This window comes from Poecilia formosa, unplaced genomic scaffold (genome assembly GCF_000485575.1).
Source record: "Poecilia formosa unplaced genomic scaffold, Poecilia_formosa-5.1.2 Scaffold160, whole genome shotgun sequence".
NCBI classification, from domain to species: Eukaryota; Metazoa; Chordata; class Actinopteri; order Cyprinodontiformes; family Poeciliidae; genus Poecilia; species Poecilia formosa.
This window is the reverse complement of record NW_006800099.1, coordinates 1176276-1194228: the sequence shown is the minus strand read 5'-3', so window position 1 is coordinate 1194228 and position 17953 is coordinate 1176276. Positions and strand designations below refer to the sequence as shown.

Here is a 17953-nt window from a genome sequence, read left to right as displayed (position 1 = left end):
AATTTTTTTTATCCGATTACTCGATTAATCGTAAGAATAATCGATAGATTACTCGATTACTAAAATATTCGTTTACAACAGCTCTAGTAATAACATATGACTGCAGAGCTTTATTCCAGCACTAGACTAGACAAGCTTTAACACATCACATTTTATTTAAATATTTATAACGTTTCTCACCTAAACCGCTGTGCCTGGTGGTGGAGCGGCCCCCCGAAGCGCCGCGACTGATTGTGGTAGAGCTGAGAGATGAGCTGTGTGTTCTTCACCTGGTTCGGGTTGGCCGCAAACTTCACCGTGATCGGCTCGGCGGCGCCGGGCGGTTTCTGGCCATTCAGGCTCTTGACGGCTTCTTCGGCCTCGGCTCGCTTGTCAAACCGGATAAAAGCCACGCCGCGGGACACACCTGTGAACAACGGAGCAAATCGTTACCGCATCAGAAGCACACTTCGGCGTGAGAAGGCCCGCGCTCTGGTGGCTTGGGCTTGTGGAAAAGAATAAATGTTTCCAATTTTTGAGAAGCAAGGAAGTCATTCACCTGTCGTACCTGAAGACTGATCAACAAGTACCCTGGAATTTATGATACGCCCGAAGCGGGAAAACATTTCTTCCACATCCTTCTGAGTCATGGCCTTGGGCAGACCGCTGATATACAAGTTTGCATCCTTTATTGTGTCAGAGCTGGGCCGTGCATATGAAACCTGGCAGAAGGAATAAATACTAAATCAGCCTAAATTTTGGGTGGGATATGAACGAAATTGAAAAAAATTAACCAAAAGAGGCAACATTTGACCAAAACACTTTGGTGATTATCTAAAGTGTTTTAAAAATATTAACTTCACTACAGATACGTAAAAAAAACATTATATCCGAAAAAAGAAATTAAAGTAACTTGATAAAAATACGTTTTTTCTGCCTCTGATTTCCCATATTTTCGCTCAGACCAAAAATTACAGCACCATAATCAAAGAAATCCAACTTTTAAATAACTACAAAAAAATAAATATGTTAAAACGTTAAAAAAATATACATAAAAAGGCCAGTCAAAATCAGACATGTCAGAAAGGGAAGCGAGTGAGTTGTGACATCACAATCCCTTCGTCAGGCTGACATGTACTAGCTAGTTAGCGGACAGCACAGGAACCACAGGAGAGTGAAAAGAAAATAACATCCTTGCTTTGAGAATTGTAGAACACCTTATTGCACGTTACCTTGATAGTTTTGGACTGTAGCCTTAGTCCATTCAGAGTACTGATAGCTCTTTCTGCATCACTAGGGTTAAGATAGTTAACAAATCCGTACCCTAAACTGTGGCCTAGAGAAAAAAAAAGGAAAACAATAAAATAAAACAAAAAAACGTTGTATAGTTCAAAATAATCTGCAAACAAATATCAAAAACCAAAACAAATCTTAAACATTGCATGGTGTGCAAAGTAAACAGACCGTCAAAAGTTAAGAGAGAATTGGATTCCTTCCAATAGCAAAACTCTTATGGTGGGTCAAAAACTACGAGCAAATTAAGCAGGGAGTAAATCTGAAACAGTTTAAAAGAACAGAAAACAGGCAAGGAAAGAGAACCCAGGAAAGAGGTCAGGAACTAAACCTCACAAAGATAAGGTCATCTACAAAGAAAAGGTCCTAAACACTCAAAATAGAAATCTGACGTAGCTAATGAGGGCTTTTGGTCAAATAAATAAAGTCTAACCTATTGACTATCTATAAGAAGTGAGTGCAACCCATGTAACGTCACTGATTGGTTTGTCAGGGTTACGAGGTCGAGATTAGGCCTTTAGGAGTCACATGATGTCTCGTGGGCTTCCTTTGACAAATAAAATGTTTTTTTTGTTGCTGTTAAATCTACATACTCTATGGTTTATCCCTGGCTTGTTTGTTACATGTGTGTTTCTTCTTCACAGTTCTGCATACCTGCCATTTTGTCTCGCACCAGCTTGGCCGACTCAACCTCTCCAATGCTGTTGAAGAGGCTTCGCAGCTCATCTTGAGTCATGCTCTGAGGCAGGTAGTTCACTATCAGGTTAGTCTTTGCATCCTTCGCCTCATCCCCTCCCATGTGATCTTCATAACCGTTCGACATCTCATACACGTCCTGCAAGTCAGCCAGTTGGCACCAAAAACAAACCATGATAAGCAAACAGGGGTAGACAGAACGGGGAATTGAGAAATACATTATACGTGTATTTTTTTTTCTTGTATTGTGACAATATGCAGGTTTTAAGACAAAAGAACAAATCAATCCCACACAATTTAACACAAAAAAATCAATATTTGGTTTGAAAATTAATTCACTTCAAATAGAAATTTCCTTAAAAGAATATTATAAAATGATAATGAATCTGAAATAGACAAATAGCAAAGAGTTGAGTGCTTTTGATCATTTATGCAACACTTACGATAATAACAATAATCTATGCTTGTGTCAGTAAAACCTTCTTCTTAGAGATAAAGACACATGCATGGCACCCTTACAATTTTTAATCTGCCTTGTTGCTCATGATGATTGTATGATTTTGTATTAGGGAACAACATATATACAAACTTTAATCATCATCCCAGTCACTTTGTGCACAAAATTAAAAATCGCAAAAGGCCAGATGCATGGTAGTATAAGTTACTGCACTATAAGCAATTAAATTATTGATTTAATGTAACTTGTTTCAATATTTTTTTAAGTTTATTCAACATAAGAATCTGTGACAATCAGCACAACTAAAAAGAAAATAGAAATCAACTTCTTACTGTTTTTCTGAGCGAATTTAACCAAACTTTATTGCTCTTATCCAGTCTTTATACTGACATCCCAATGAGGCATGAAATAAACAGTAGGTGGTGTTGTTTTTGATAATACAAAAAGAGCAAAGACGCATTGAAATCAATTTTAATAAAACATATTTACGTTGCATTACTCAGGCACTGAACTAGATTTAAACTAAGTAAGTCCCTCTGTACACGCTTACCAAAGCAAACAAGAATTAAATAAATTAAATAAAATTTGAGCTGTATAAGGTGGAAAATGTTCAGTTTTCTGTAAAGTCACAGGAAAGAAGCAGTCCAACTCGAAATACTTTGTGTAACCAGGATATTGTAGGAAGAATGTGTAGAGCTGTTCTTCTAGGCACAATGACAGAACAACACTGTTCCCATTTTTCTTTCCTTGCTAAATTGGTCAAATCTAGTTTGGAAAGTTTCTCTGGGATCTATTAAAAGCAGCACAGCAGGACTAAAAGGGAATGGCAACAGATCAAAAAGCTCCTACTGCTTTTTTTCTAAAACCATGTTTTCAAATTGGATTTTAAGTCGGCTGCTGCCAGCTGAATTAAAATCAAGTCTGAAATGGAAACTAATCCATGAGTCAACCTGACTGAGGACCATTCAAACCAGTAAGGGACTGTGATTGTGTATTCCAGTGAGCGAGACGCACAGCATGAAAGAAAGTCCTGTATCAAACCAGTGAAGGAGAGAGGAGCTGAGCAGCAGAGCTCTGTGTGTGTGTGTGTGTGCGCGCGCTTCACATTTACCATAAAGTAGACTCACTTTTACAGAATAAGTAGACGCAAAATCGCAAAAAGTCTCTGCTGGGTTAGAAATCAGCGACTGCAATTTCCACTTCACTTTTTTTTTTTTTTTATTTCGCAAACAGGTGAAGGACTACTACGCTGCTTGCAATGGGAGCAGGGGATTAATACTCACTTTAAAGTACTTATTGTGTCCTCGACGAACTGCCATGAAGACACTTCACTGCTCCTGAGGCTGAGCGAAAATAAGACAAAAGTCAGAGAGCATGACTGCCACGAAACATGTTGGGCTACACTAGAAAGGACAGCACACAACACGGGAAATATTATGATAACTAGAAACCTGCTCATCTGCTGATGATTTAAAATAAAATGATGGTTCTGATTCAGAGAAGTTGTTCTACAAAGACTAGTAAATGTAATAGTTCATTTCAATCAGACTCAACTGGAAATAACTGTGGAGCAATTCCTATCAATGTTTGAACATGATGTGGATCATGAAGATGTGGCTTGTTTGGTAAAAGGATGATAATGAAATAAGATGAAGAGTGAAAGGAAGCAAAAAAAAAAATAAATAACTGAAAAGATCACAAACTCTGTAGGATGATTGTTAAGCCAATGGCTGGACGAGTCCCATTCATATAACCATTTTATGATGGGCCAAAGTAATGATGCAGCCAAGCAAGGTTCCCCCAGAAAACTTGCTAAGCCCGGTGGTTGGGTGCTAGGGCAGTCATTCATCCAGCAGGCCGTTGTGTTTTTGAGTTAAAAAATATTTAAAGTTGACAGGAAATTTGAAAATATCACTTGATAATCACGTGTTATTGAAAGATTGGAAGATTAATGCCTCAACACCAACTATAAGGTCTTAAAAAATGCAAACATTTTAAAAAAAGACTTGAATAAATAAGCAATGCTAAGCCTATACGGGGCACAAGTAAAGCCTGGTGGCCCGCCAGGCTTATAATACACTTGGGGAAACCCTGACCAAGGATTCATGTATTAATCTTTGTTAAAAAAAAAAAAAAAACACTTCATTGAAGTAGAACACCCTCCTTCATTTTACTATAACATTATTGCAGTCACTTTGGTGCTGTGTAGTTGGGTTTTTCTAATTAAAGAAGGCCAACTATGACGCTCCAAAACCACTATAAAATAATATTTAAATCGAAGCCGTAGAAAACACAGAAAAAGCAAAGAAAAGTGAGTCCAAACAATCCATTGAAGGCTTTCTCAAGGTTCAGAATTAAACACGCCTTCAAAAACTTAACTGGACATGGATTTAGATGAACATGTGAAAGGTGTGACACTATGAGAGTTTGCAGCACTCTGAACATTTCAACAGTTACTGGTCATTTACTTCATCATGATTTCCTAATATAGTGCGGTCTTAATCAGATGTTTTGTTTCATAAAAACCAATGAGGTCAAAAACTATTTGACCAGCAACCAATAGAAATAAGGCGTTCTATAAAATCTTAACACTAATACCCAAATAAAATATAAGTAAAGCATCTTTGTGATTAATGTGCATTAATTATCAAGCTACTTAGCCACTAGGATAATTAAACTACAACAAAATGGTTAAATACACAGTCACTAAAAGGTGTGTGTGCAGGTATTCGTAGGTTTGGTTAAATGACAGCTACTGGGTAGAAATTCAAACAGAGACAATAATCATCCTTTAGTAAATCAAGTAGGATGCAATCTATAAACAAGTTATGATCCGGGAATTAGGCTTACGCAATATTAGAAAAGATTCAATATGTGATAATATCTAACAATATGGATTGCAATAAATTGATGAAAAAGTAAATATCAACGCCAATACAGACCCCAGGTATCAAACCTTTCCAACTACTAGAAAAGGGAAGCAATTACTTCCATCACAATAAAGCTTTCTTGAAAAAGTAGCTTTTGGTGCACTCTGTTCTTTTAGCATTAAAACAACTTGGTTATTTCTTATTTGACCACCTTTAAAGTTCTGACATGTGATGCAATAAACAAGTGACAGATGGATAATTAAGTACCTAAAAGCAAGCAGTTTGTTATGATACAGTGACAAATGTTTATCTGGTACTACAGGTAGCGGTTTAAAGAATATAGGCTAGCAATGTAAACATACCTAAAAATTTATGTGCAATTCCCTTTTGTAAATATAACTGAACTTGAGGTTTCAAGTTTTGCTTTCACAAAACTATATTTAAGTACAATTTTAAGAAATACATTTAAAAAACACAGTAAACAAAATCAACCACATATTCTGAAAATTTCCCCCCACCAAATACCAGTTAAACACCAAAAATAAACCCACTTGATACACAAACCAAACTAGGCTACACAAGGTCCATATGAACTGTGAAAAGGTGCTCATCTCGTTTAAAAATGTACCTTTAACATTTAATATTGAAAAGGATGCATTAAAAAACTATTTTCTTTCATTTTATTGCTGAAGATGTAGAGTAACAAGACCCAATGTTTACTTATTTATCTTTAAAAAGTAGATAACTAATCAAATATAGTTTCACTATATTTATTCAATATTTCATTGGACTATCTAAAATGTTTTAATATCAAGAATGATTGTGATAGTCACAACTTATCACATAATTCCAAAATTTCTGCTTTTGAAATGCTGCAACTATTTTTAACCTGCACACATAATCTTGATAGCATTTCGGAGACATTTTATAGATATATATATATGTTTATATCTACCATATCTTACTGTAGATAAAGCCAATATCTACTATAAGATTAGACTGTAGATGATATAATGGTCTTACAATTGAAAAATATGGAAGATTAAAAACTAAAATTTTGGAGGAAAAACATGCAGATTTAATGCAGCACTGGGTTTAGATAACATTACTATGCCAATAAATCGCATTATTCCAAAACAAACATTTATGCTAGATTTCCAAAACCAGTTCTGGTCCGACTTTAATGCAAAATGTAATCGGTTGTCCTAATAACTATGCCGTTGCCATGGTGTAAAGCAACATCCTTTAAGACCAACAGTTTCCAAACTGGCCGGTAGCAAGATGTGTTTTTTATTATCTGCAACTTCACAAAGGCGCCAACAAACTAATGAGGATATCTACTTGAGTTTGCAGTTTTTATATTCCTAGCCAATGCCGTTTTCTTCGACTCAGTAATGCGCAGAGGCCTGAGTAGCATTACAATGAATTACTGACTAGCATGCTAGTAAGCTGCATGCGTTCGTTCCCGCTCAGAAAGATAAAAGGCTTTGCAGTGAGATTACACTAAAACTAAGGTAATTAGAATTTTTAATTTCAATTGCAATAATGACCACAAACATCGCAAATATTAGAGGAAACATGTCTATCTGACAGAGATTTGCTAGGTTAACTCGAAGCACCGTGTCCCCATTTTAGAGAGCGTGTTGTTAACGCTCGTCTGTCGCGGCGCCGAAACCCCAGCGGCCTGCTAACAGGCCTTGGATGCTAACACCGCTAGCCGTCGGCTCCCTGGGCCCAAAAACCAGCATGGCGCTCACTCGCGTTTTATAACCTTTGCGAAACCCCAAACCAAGGAATAGACCAGTAACGAGTTTCGATAAAAAACAAAGTGAACATTGCAAATTCTTACCAGCTGTATGGGGTACTTGCAGTTTGTACTCCCCGCTCCTATTTCTATTCCTTCTCGAGAACGTTCCCTTCAAGTCGGCCTCACGTCGAGAAGAAGCAGAGGAAGGAGGACGTGATGACGCGACGCGTCTGCAGGACACACTCGGCATGGTCCTAACTTGGCCGGCCTCCAGAATCTCCAGTCAACGCTAAACTAATTTAAAATCCACACCAGAAAAGTAGATTTTTTTATGTGTTCATTACAAATTACAAAAAAAACTAACAAAAAAAAATATTGCGAATATTTTTACATCTACTGGAAACAGTGATCATGCTTGGAAAAATGAAACAATTAACAAGCCCTGTTTTCTTTTGTAAAACGCTATAAGGAGTGCTGGGTATGAAGTTCAACTTCATTTTCAGTTTAAAAAGGGTACAACTTTAAATAAATAAGTTAATAAAATGCATCCTGTAGCACTTATCAATGCTGGGTGTATGACAGTGTGCATTATGCAAAAATAGACAACATCTATAAACAACAAGAAATGTATATTTAGAGCACAAAGTGGACACAGTGCAACAAAAGCTAATTAGGTATATTCAGTTATATTTATTCATCATTCACAAGTCAAATATCAGCATTAGGCACTTTAAAAAAACATACAAATAAATTTACCCAGACCCAAACAATGGATCCACAGCAAGACAATTCATCTTTTTGATGTAAAATGATCCATGTGATTTTGATTGCAATAATATTTAATTCCTGAAACAGTGGTGAGACCACTAGTGTTTGGCAGTTTAATTTTCCTTTAGAAAAGTATGAAGTATTTTTGAATTGAATTGAAAACCTATTTCATATTTGTCTAGGTGTTACTCAGTGCTTGATATTTAAAACGTTCTTCCATCATCATCTGTGTCGTCATGTAAAGCAAAACCACCTGCATAATAGAAAAAAAGGAAAGCAAGGTTTAGTTATCTGCCCAAATATAAATCATTACAGGAAAATAAAAACTATAATGAAATAATAAGGGGTAAATTGCACTATGCTGCAGGGTTCTTCCCAAAAGAGAAAATGAAATACTTTGGGTGTTCTTTTTGTGATCCTGCATGTCTCCTACTTTTTGTTTGGCTTTTTTTTAATCATCAAAGTTTGCAGTTGTATAATAATTCCACATAGAAAAAAAAACATCATATAAACCCTGAAAGTTCATGATGAGTGCAAATGTTATCCTTACACACAGATGTGTCAGAAGGTGATGTAAATATCAGAGGGCAGGTAGATAACGCCATTACATACTTGAGTTTATAACCAAAGACACAACTGTTCTTTCACCTTCTGATACTATAAAGGTAATAAACTGACATCATCTTGTTGAAACTCTTTTGTCACTTGAGATGCAGTTAGATGATAAAAAAAAAAAACTTCACGGTCAAAGTATTTCCCCCCTTACAGATTTCTTTTCTCTTTGTTTCTAGCCACATGTGAATGTTTGAGCTCCACCCATTTTGAAATCAAAGATCGACAGGTTGAACAAAAAGAAAATTTCGAACGATGATTCCTTTAATTAGGGAAGAAAAAACTAGTTGAACCAAAATTGCCCTATATGTAAAAATATAATTGCTTTACTTGTTAAATCATTAATTTTTGGATCAAGTCACACCCAGACCTCATTGTACTGCCTGACATGTAAAAACAAACAAACCTCTTTCTTAGAACCTGTCTGACAACATGAAGTAGGCAGAAACCTCTCAAAATATTACATCAAGCCCTAATTGAAGAGATCTGAAAATAGGTGAGAAACAAAGTCTTTGACCTTATATCTGAAACTGCTGAAACATCAGCGAGTCCACTTCTGAATAACTGTGTGCTCTAGTCAAACTCTGGACACAAATCTGATTGAGAGCCTGTGATATGACCATAAACATGCTATTCATGCTTAAAAATCCTTCTGTCATGACTGAATTGAAATCATCCTGCAAAGGACAGCATGACACAACTCATCCACGGTGATGTAGGAGACTCATTTACAGATTGTCAGTGTCTTATTTTTTACTACATATATACGTCAAATTAAATACACAGGTAAAAGCTTAAAGACTGTTGTTAAATGCTTTGCACACACCTCAGTCAGAAACCCCAGGAGGGATGTCCACATGATAAACTGTAGGATGAACTGAAAAGCCATCTCCAGCTTCACCTGACAGCCCTGGGAAAAAGAAAAAAGACACATTCAGTACGAAAGTTATATAAATACAAGTGAGAAAGTGGCTTTTATGGCCTGCATGATTGATGCAGTTTTATCTACCTGATGGTAAAGCTTCCATGGCTGGTACAGACTGCCTTTGCATAAGAGGAACGTGGTGTTGCAGCAGCTGCGAGGAACCACATCTCCACCGGTTTTATTGAGCCAAGAGCTGTCCAGCCAGTCAGTGTAGTTTCTGACCCCGCAACAGTGGAGCTGATGCAGATCAGTTCGTTAAGTTAGTAGAAACTTTTCAATACAGGTTGTGATTATGATGGCTCCCTTTGCTGTATGTCTGGAATGGGGCTATTATGTTTCTGAACAGAAAATCATTTAAAATCCTAATCCAACGTTAGGGAAGCGTAATGGATTTTACTTCTTTATTCTGACAATTTAAGAGCCTCACCTCCTCTTGAGTTACATCAACAATCCGAGAGTTTCTGTCCTGACTGCTGCCTGTGTATTTCTGAAACACCTCGCTGAGAGACGCTGTGTCGGAGTCCAACTAAACAAGAGAAAAATTGAGCTTGCACCTTCAGGTCAAGACGTATCAAAAAGGACGAACATTTGTGCAGGTGGAGTACCTTTCTGGAATGGACGTAGGCCAGGGCAGAGGCCGTGCTTCCCACGCAAAAGATCACAACCAGCAGATAAACAAACTGGAGAAGAAAATGTCTCAGTACGACGCAAACATGCATTTACCCACGGTGGCGGGGATAAACCTCACCAGTCCTAGCAGACAGCGGGAGTCTCTGAGGCTCAGCCACGTACCGAGGAAACCGGCGAAGAGCAAGAATGCTGCGCTGCAGATCGTGAAGACTACCGGGAGGAGGATGTAGGTCTGAGAAAAAAACAAGCTGTAGTGTCTGTACTTCATCAGGAGGGAGACGCCGCCCATGGCCATAATCATCCCCACAACCTTGCAAAGGAAAAAAAAAAAGAAGAATGTTGTATCATAATTCAATGTTTTTGGGGAATATCTTTACAAGCTATGAGCTCATCCAGTTGTTTCCATAGACGACCAGTTTTCATGCTGTAGATTGAGTGAAATGTTGATGTCTATAGAGTCCCATAGAAATCTCTTTTGTTCATGGGAAACAAGGCAGTCACTAAAATTAGCATTTCAACATTTGCTTCTTTTGATCCTATGCTTTCCAATGCTTAAAGATTTGTAATTTCAAGTTTTCTCTTTCATTTCCCGTAAAGCACTTTGGATTACCTTATCCAGTAAAAATAAGCTTTCTCCAACATTCACAAACATAATATTAAATGGCTAATTGTTAACCTTTTAATATTTTTATCACATTATGACCATGAACTTATTATGAATCTGATTAAGATACATTAGGTAGACAGAGTGGTGCTTTGTTATCAAATAGAAGAAAAGAAATGTCTTCAAAATCTCTTACCAAAACAAAAAATCTGATCAAGTGAGGTGTGAGATTTTATCCAGCCCCCATTATTCTGACGACTTCAAGCAGAAATGATTTGAATCAGTAATTTAACCAAATTGTTATAAATAAATAAATAAATAAATAAATAACACTTATAGCAAAAATGACTTGGGTCGTTGTTTTAGGAATGTTAAGATGTTTAATTCAGTAAAAGGAAATGTTTTCAACGTTGCGATTTTGCCCAAGTGGCAAAAAGCTTGTAGACCACTGGTTTTTAGTCTGATTTCATGTGAGACAATGAGGAAAGTAAAATATCACATCTCCCTCATAACAGTATTCTTACACTGCACTACTTTGTGTAACTATCACATAAAATCCCAATAAAAAGCGTGTTGTGGTTGAAACATCATTGCTTCTATGTTGATGTTGGAAACAGGGCAGATTCAATTTGAATGTGTCCTTTCCACATGAAGTGAAACTGCGTATAAACAGTTCACCCCGCGTTGCGCTCACATGACGCGTCACATGACAAAACGAGAAAGCTGTGAGTACATTAAGCGAGTATAAATAGTAAGAACCAAGAAGTGAGTCTCTGTTATTTCGTGTTTGGTTTCACTTCAGGAACAAATCGCTGGAGAAAAGGAAATCAGTGTAATTATAGCTGAAAGTATAAAGGCAGAGGTAGGTAATACTTTTAAACAAAAAAGACTGAAGAGAGAAAATCTTACCCACAGAAGTTGACACATCAGCTGAAATATGGTTTTAAGCCGGTTTCCTCTCCAATCACACATTTTGAATCTGTCTGGTCACCGACCATCGATGGACGTGACTTGCCGATGTGAGGATAACAGGAAGATAAACTACAGCATAGCGCTCCTGTGTAGAGAAAACACCTGCTACTGAGAGGGAGTGGACACTTTGATGGTGCTGTCAATCCGTGGAAACTTCCTTTCCTGCAACTAATGAAAAAAAAAAATCCTTCCCCTGAAATGCGGAAAAGCCCGTCTGGTTTAATTTAGACCCAGCCCATCAGCTTGGCATTAGTTTTTTCAGAGTTGATAAAAGAGGTGAAGTCAGTTCACTGACTGGTGACGCTTCCGTTTTTTCTCACGTTCATATGAAAAATGAAAATGGTGTCCTCTCTTTTTTTCTTCTTCCTTTTTTTTTGCACTTCTACAATTTCCCTGAACATGATACCATTGACTCCACTGTTTAATCAAGAGCGCCCTCTAGAGGAATAAGTGAACAATAAAAACAAAAAAGGGTTGCACAGTGCTCAGTTGGTTGCACTGTTGGGTTGCAGCAGGAAGGGCCTGGGCTCAGTTCCCAGCCCGGGGTATTGAATGCATGGAGTTTGCATGTTCTCCCTGTGGATGGTTCTTTCCCACAGTCCAAAACAAAAAAAGAAAAAAAGAAAATGACTGTGAGGTCACACCTAAAGTCTCCCTAGATGTGAGTGTGTTTGTGCAGCGTTGTTTGTCCTGTCTGTCTCTGGGTTGCCCTGCGTTAGACTGGTGACCTCTCCTGGGTGTACCCTGCCTCTTGCCCATTGGCTGCTGGAGAAAGGAACCAGCATGCTCTGCAACAACAGTAGATTGAAGCGTGTATGATAATGGATGGATGCCAAAGAGACAAATTAATGCCTTATATATGTTGGCTGACCTAAAGAATTGATAGAGCCTTAGAGAAACACTGCAATGGTTAAAATTGTTCCTGTGTTGTTCTAATTGATGCTTGATAAATGTTCTGACTGATCAAAGTTCTAAAATAATGAGGTCCAGTGGTCTGCATCAGAATCTGTTCTTCCTCAGCAGCTGCAGAAAACTTAATAATAATCCATATTTATAAACTAATTTCAACATCTGTGTTTATAAAATAATCTATAGTTATTAGATTATTTTAATAACTATAGATTACCATCAGATATTTGATGGTTTTACTTGGCAACTTCTGTGATATGTTCACTGAACCAGTTCTCATCATTTCTCTGCACCTGCAGCCTTGGTGGTAGAAAATGTGGAGGTCAATATCAGTGAAAAAAGATGTAGATGAAAAATATGACCAGATTTATTTACTGTATCTTTAAAAATTATTTGTCAGTTGTCAGAATCAAGGTGTTTTCCTTTACTTTTTGTTTTTATGTCTTTATATCTTTTTCTTGCATTTGAATCTTTTTAGACATGTTAGAGTTTCCAGTCGTCTCTGTGTTCAGTGGTCTGGATCAGAGTCTGTTCAGTTTCTGCTCTAACAGCTCAGAGTGTCTGCAGTCTGACTGAGGGAGGTTTTTGTATGGCTACTAATCACTGTGTGAACACGTAGTCGCTATTTACTACATGGATACTCTTACAGTAATAAACTGCAGCATCTTCAGCCTGAACTCCACTGATGGTCAAAGTGAAGTCAGAGCCGCTTCCACTGCCACTAAACCGAGCTGGAGTTCCTGATTGAAGCGTCTTTGCATACATTATTATGAGCTTTGGAGGCTGTGCTGATTTTTGCTGATACCAGAACATAGCATAATCTCCATCAGCATATCTATAAACATCCTGGTTTGTTGTACATCTGATAGTGACAGTGGATCCTGGTGTAACCGTCTCCACTGCAGGTTGAGTCACAGTGATCTGAGCTCTGCATCCTGCAGACAAAAACAAATCCTTCATTTGTCAGCAGAAAGAAAGGAGAGAAAAGGCAGCAGCACATCATGGTAGAAATGTTGCTGAGTGAATGAACCTGTAAAGCAGCAGCAGGTCAGCGTCCAGATGAGGATGGTGATGAGGGTCATGGTGCTTGTTGCTTCTGCTGGCTTGACTGACAGATCTGAGTCCTGCAGTGTTGAACTCACAGGACTATAAACCTTCTCAGTTCACTGGAGGATCAGCTGACCATGCAAAGCCTCCACTCTATGGAAATCATCTCTCTGCTTTCAGACAAACAGAGACACTGAACCAACACTAATAGATACTGGATTTAAAACTCTCATCATCTTATTGGAAGAGAAGAAAATAAAACAAACAACATGAAGGATTTTCACTTCTTGGATTAAAATTACATTTTCTTTGAAACACAAGGATAATTTTCCTCTTTTTCTAAAACTCATAGGTAAATATCTTACTGTATATATCAATGTAAGTAGATATTTTTTAAAATGGGTATATGAATTAAATTGCTTTGAAAAATGGTTTTAGCATTTAAACATAATAGAAGCTGAATTGTTAAACAGTGTTGCACAGGATGGGAAGAAACTTTTACTTTTCATTTGTGATAAAATGAAAATATTCTCCTAAATTATGAATGAATTTAAAGCTGAATTAATGTTGGATGATTTGCAGATTAAATACAGTTTAATCTGTGATTTTTATCACTTTAAAAACATCATTTCAGCAGCTAGATGTCTCCTGACAGTGCAGGAGGTTTTTGTACGGCCTCTCAATGAGTTTGTATCACTGTGGTACACTTTTGGTGGAGGAACCAAACTCGTCGTTAACTGTAAGTACCAGAAAGTTTTTCTTTGTAGTAAAAGTAGCAGAATTTAATTTTTTAACTTTACTAATTCATTTTCCAACAAAGTTTCTTCATTTTACTTGATTTAAAACTGTAATTGTTGAAGTTTATGACTGAGTTTCACAGATGTTTGTGTTGCTCCACAACTGTAAAAATGTCTAAAACAAACAACCAGTAAAACTTTTCTTGAGAAACAATAAAATGTACAGTTCAAAGGTATTTTATAAATGTTTTGTATAGTTTAAGTTTTAATTTCTCTAACATGGAAACTAACATTTTACTTCTTTTCACTGTTTTTTGTCTTTTCTGGGTCATTTTAGCTGTTAATTAAACATGTTTGTGATAATTTCTTCATTTTGAAACTTTAACCTGAATTGGTGTCAAACTGAACTAATATTTAGAGAGTAAACTCAGAGCAGCTTCGTGTTCATGGTTCATTTGTTTTCCATGTAGTTTAAAGGAAGTGAAAGAAACAGATGTCGACGTTTGAACTGTTTCCACTTGAATGTTTGGTCTCTCAGTTTAACCAAGAGAAAATCATCTCAGCGATTGGTTATTCAGAGTCTGGTGTGATGAAGATGTGACGAGTAGTGATGAAGAGTGAAGCTCTAAGGCGTCTTCAGCATCCTTGGTTCTCATGGCTGCGTCTTTTCTCCCCCTCTCTCCTGCAGTGGGTGTGTTGCGGCCCACCCTGACCGTCCTGCCCCCCTCCAAAGAGCAGCAGCAGCAGAGCAGCGTCACACTGGTGTGTCTGGCCAGCGGGGGCTTCCCCTCCACCTGGAGGCTGGGCTGGAAGGTGGGGGGCAGCAGCAGGTCCTCAGGGGTGTCCAGCAGCCCGGAGGTGCTGGGGGGGGACGGCCGCTACAGCTGGAGCAGCACCCTGAGCCTCCCTGCAGACCAGTGGAGGAAGGCGGGCTCAGTGAGCTGTGAGGCCAATCAGAGTGGACAGAGTCCTGTCACTCAAACCCTGGAGCGCTGCTCAGAGTAGAGCTGCAGCTCCATGGCTGGAACCATCATGGTGTCATGTTTTATTCACAAACATCACTTTTCATGTTTCATTCGTCTTCCTTATGTTTTCTCATGTAACTTGGAGCAAATGGATTGTTTCAATAAAAGTGCAGATTTATGTCAATCACTGTCTTTGTATTTATTGTTGTGTTTCAACGTTCATGTTCTTGATCAAACGTCGTCTCATCTTCATTTCTTTAAAGTTTATAAAACGTTTTAGAAACCTGCACATGTAAAAGCCTTTAGATAAAAACTAAAGACTCTTTAGTGTTTGTGAGGCAAAACATCAGAAAACTTATTAATAATCCTTATTTATAAAACAAATTTCAACATCTGTGTTTATAAAATAATCTATAGTTGGTGATTTCATCCTTAGATATTTGATGGTTTTGCTTGGTAACTTCTGTGATGTGTTCACTGAACCAGTTCTTATCATTTCTCTGCACCTGCAGCCTTCAGTCAGACTGAAGGAGGTTTTTGTACGACTATAAATCACTGTGTGAACACGCCGCCACCATGGTCACCCATACAGTAATAATCTCCAGCATCTTCAGCCTGAAAACCACTGATGGTTAAAGTGTAATCAGAACCAGATCTACTGCCGCTGAATCTAGATGGAGTTCCTGAGAACCGACTTGAAGCCTGATATATAAGAAGTTTAGGAGGCTGTCCAGGTTTCTGCAGGTACCAACTGAGATCAGGACCAATATTAGAACTTCCTGTGGCGCTGATGGTCACAGTCGCTCCAACACTGACTGACTTTGATGGTTCAGACTGAGTCAGAAAATTATTGGCAGATGATGCTGAAAGGAGAAATGAGCAACGTTAAAGGAAAAGAATAATAAGTATGAGTTCAAAGAAAACTAGATAAATTTAAAAGTCAGTCTGACCCTGAGTGAGAAAACCCAACACAACCATCAGAGCTACTGGAGACGTCATCCTGATGCAGGTTTCAGTGTCGGAGCTCAAACACACTTTGGACTTTCTGCAGCAGAAGAACTTAAAGCTTGAGGAGCAGCGAAGCATCGAGATCATGCAAATCCACACCTGCTGAGATGAAACAGGAAACTTAGAGATGATTCAGCCAACACTTCATCTAGTGACAATATTCAGTTTTTATTTCAACTGAAGATCAAATAAAGTATTTATTTATTCTTCATGTTGTCACTTTTCTAATATTTCTATGTTCCCTAAATGTGATGTGTTATTAGCTAAACTACACAAAAACTGCAAATGTTTGACATAAAATAGATCCATAAATTGAGCAACATAAGGTTTAAATCTTTGTAATGTTACCTGTATTCATGTTACAATGATCCTCATTATGTTTCTTCTTGGTATGTTAAGGTTATCAAAGTGACTTTGATCTATTTGGACCTGTGATTTAAAAATGTGTTTATTATTTATAGTCAAATTTTACACTATATAGGATGCAGAACCATTCTATAATTTCTTTTAAATCATATCTTTAATTAATGTTGATATTAAATGTACAAAGAACATCAACCTGAACACACATTCTGAAGAATATTATAAATTTTGTTTGTTGAACAGCTGATCAAATTCACTTCATTGATGTTCTTCAATAACCACTAAATTAAATAGATTCTCATCATTTTCCTTCAAAAAGCACCAGGTTCAACCACATTACAACTTAAATTTTAAAGTTTATATTTTAGTATGATACTCTTGTAACTGATCGGCCATTCTAGTGTAGAAATGATATTTAATTAGAAGAAACTTGTCTAACTTTGTGTTTCTACATTCCTGGATATTTTCTTGTTTATCATAATCCAGACATTTTGCAACAACTTGATTTACAAAAGATAGAGACATTTTAGAAAGTGACCTTAATGTTTTGATAAAATGATTAAAAACGTGAACTGTTAAAAAAAAGAAGATGGGATAGTCACTTATTTTTTATTTACAACTTAGGCACTCCAGAAAACAAAATAGAAAGATAAAAATAAAGACGAAGTAAAATAAAAACTGACTTTAATATTCTTGGATCTTAGAGGAAAATAGGTGAAAGGATAACAACCCAAAACAATAACTCGCATGTTTATTTGTGCAGACGTCATGAGAAAGAGGTTTTAAACCATCAGAGTTTTGCAGCTGTTCTGTCAATAAATAGAAATAATGATATATTTACAGGATGAAGACATAAAACAGAGGGAGCAAGTCTCTACTGGAATGACAGGAGGTAGAAAATGTGTTGATCTGTATCAGTGAAATCAGGAAGTTTTCTTTAAATGTAAAAATATTTCCAGATTTATTTACTGTGCCAGTGAAATTATTTGTCAGAGTCAAAATGTTTTCATTACTTTCTGTTTTTATGTTACCATATTGTTTTCTTACATTTTACTCTCCTTGAGTTGCACTAGAGTTTCCAGTCGTCTCTGTGTTCAGTGGTCTGGATCAGAGTCTGTTCAGTTTCTGCTCTAACAGCTCAGAGTGTCTGCAGTCTGACTGAGGGAGGTTTTTGTACGGCTACTAATCACTGTGTCAACACGTTGGCACTGTTTACTACATGGAAACTTTTACAGTAATAAACTGCAGCATCTTCAGTCTGAACTCCACTGATGGTCAAAGTGAAGTCAGAGCCGCTTCCACTGCCACTAAACCGAGTTGGAGTTCCTGATTCAAGATTATCCACCGCATATATCAGGAGCTTTGGAGGCT

General features: G+C 37.3%; 2 protein-coding genes and 2 gene segments (V, D, J or C); 1 reads left to right on the top strand and 3 right to left on the bottom strand.

The window, feature by feature from the left end:
• The window catches only part of elavl1a (ELAV like RNA binding protein 1a), a 10254-nt gene extending 2976 nt beyond the window's left edge, over positions 1–7278 (bottom strand). The window contains exons 1-6 of one of the 5 annotated variants that reach the window (XM_007564540.2): positions 7145–7278; positions 3709–3768; positions 1927–2107; positions 1212–1315; positions 548–701; positions 181–406 (exon numbers count right to left, since the gene is read on the bottom strand). In XM_007564540.2, coding sequence (XP_007564602.1) covers positions 181–406; positions 548–701; positions 1212–1315; positions 1927–2107; positions 3709–3744 — 701 coding nt within the window. In that variant the 5' untranslated portion in view covers positions 3745–3768; positions 7145–7278. Of the gene's footprint in view, positions 1–180; positions 407–538; positions 702–1211; positions 1316–1926; positions 2120–3708; positions 3769–7144 lie in introns of all 5 variants that reach the window. The other 4 variants (XM_007564539.2, XM_007564538.2, XM_007564537.2 and 1 more) reach the window with 4 other exon arrangements.
• Positions 7279–7711: 433 nt separating this feature from the next.
• tspan37 (tetraspanin 37) lies at positions 7712–11942 on the bottom strand. The gene is made up of 7 exons (XM_007564536.2): positions 11491–11942; positions 10096–10287; positions 9953–10027; positions 9775–9873; positions 9432–9584; positions 9249–9332; positions 7712–8063 (listed from the first exon to the last, which is right to left on the bottom strand). Exons 1-7 carry the CDS (start codon positions 11551–11553, stop codon positions 7989–7991), a joined length of 741 nt encoding a protein of 246 aa, XP_007564598.1. The 5' UTR covers positions 11554–11942; the 3' UTR covers positions 7712–7988.
• Positions 11943–13836: 1894 nt separating this feature from the next.
• On the top strand, positions 13837–15393 carry LOC103146553 (Ig lambda-2 chain C region-like; the record flags this gene model as incomplete). The annotated part of the segment is given in 2 exon segments: positions 13837–13861; positions 14935–15393. Coding segments are annotated over 2 exon segments (342 nt in total), but the record flags the coding sequence as incomplete, so codon positions are not given.
• Positions 15394–15441: 48 nt separating this feature from the next.
• Positions 15442–17953, bottom strand: part of LOC107837633 (Ig kappa chain V region K16-167-like) — a 4528-nt gene continuing 2016 nt past the window's right edge. The window contains 1 exon segment of the V gene segment in view: positions 15442–15990. Within this exon segment, the coding sequence occupies positions 15764–15990 (227 nt within the window).

Bases quoted from the DNA above. Each gene is read 5' to 3' on its own strand.
- tspan37 (XM_007564536.2), bottom strand. From the start codon at position 11,553: ATGTGTGATTGGAGAGGAAACCGGCTTAAAACCATATTTCAGCTGATG. The intron at 10,028-10,095 runs GTGAGGTTTATC...TTTCTTCTCCAG, and splicing joins CCCGCTGTCTGCTAGGACTG to TTTGTTTATCTGCTGGTTGT. The intron at 9,585-9,774 runs GTGAGGCTCTTA...GATCTGCATCAG, and splicing joins TTGATGTAACTCAAGAGGAG to CTCCACTGTTGCGGGGTCAG.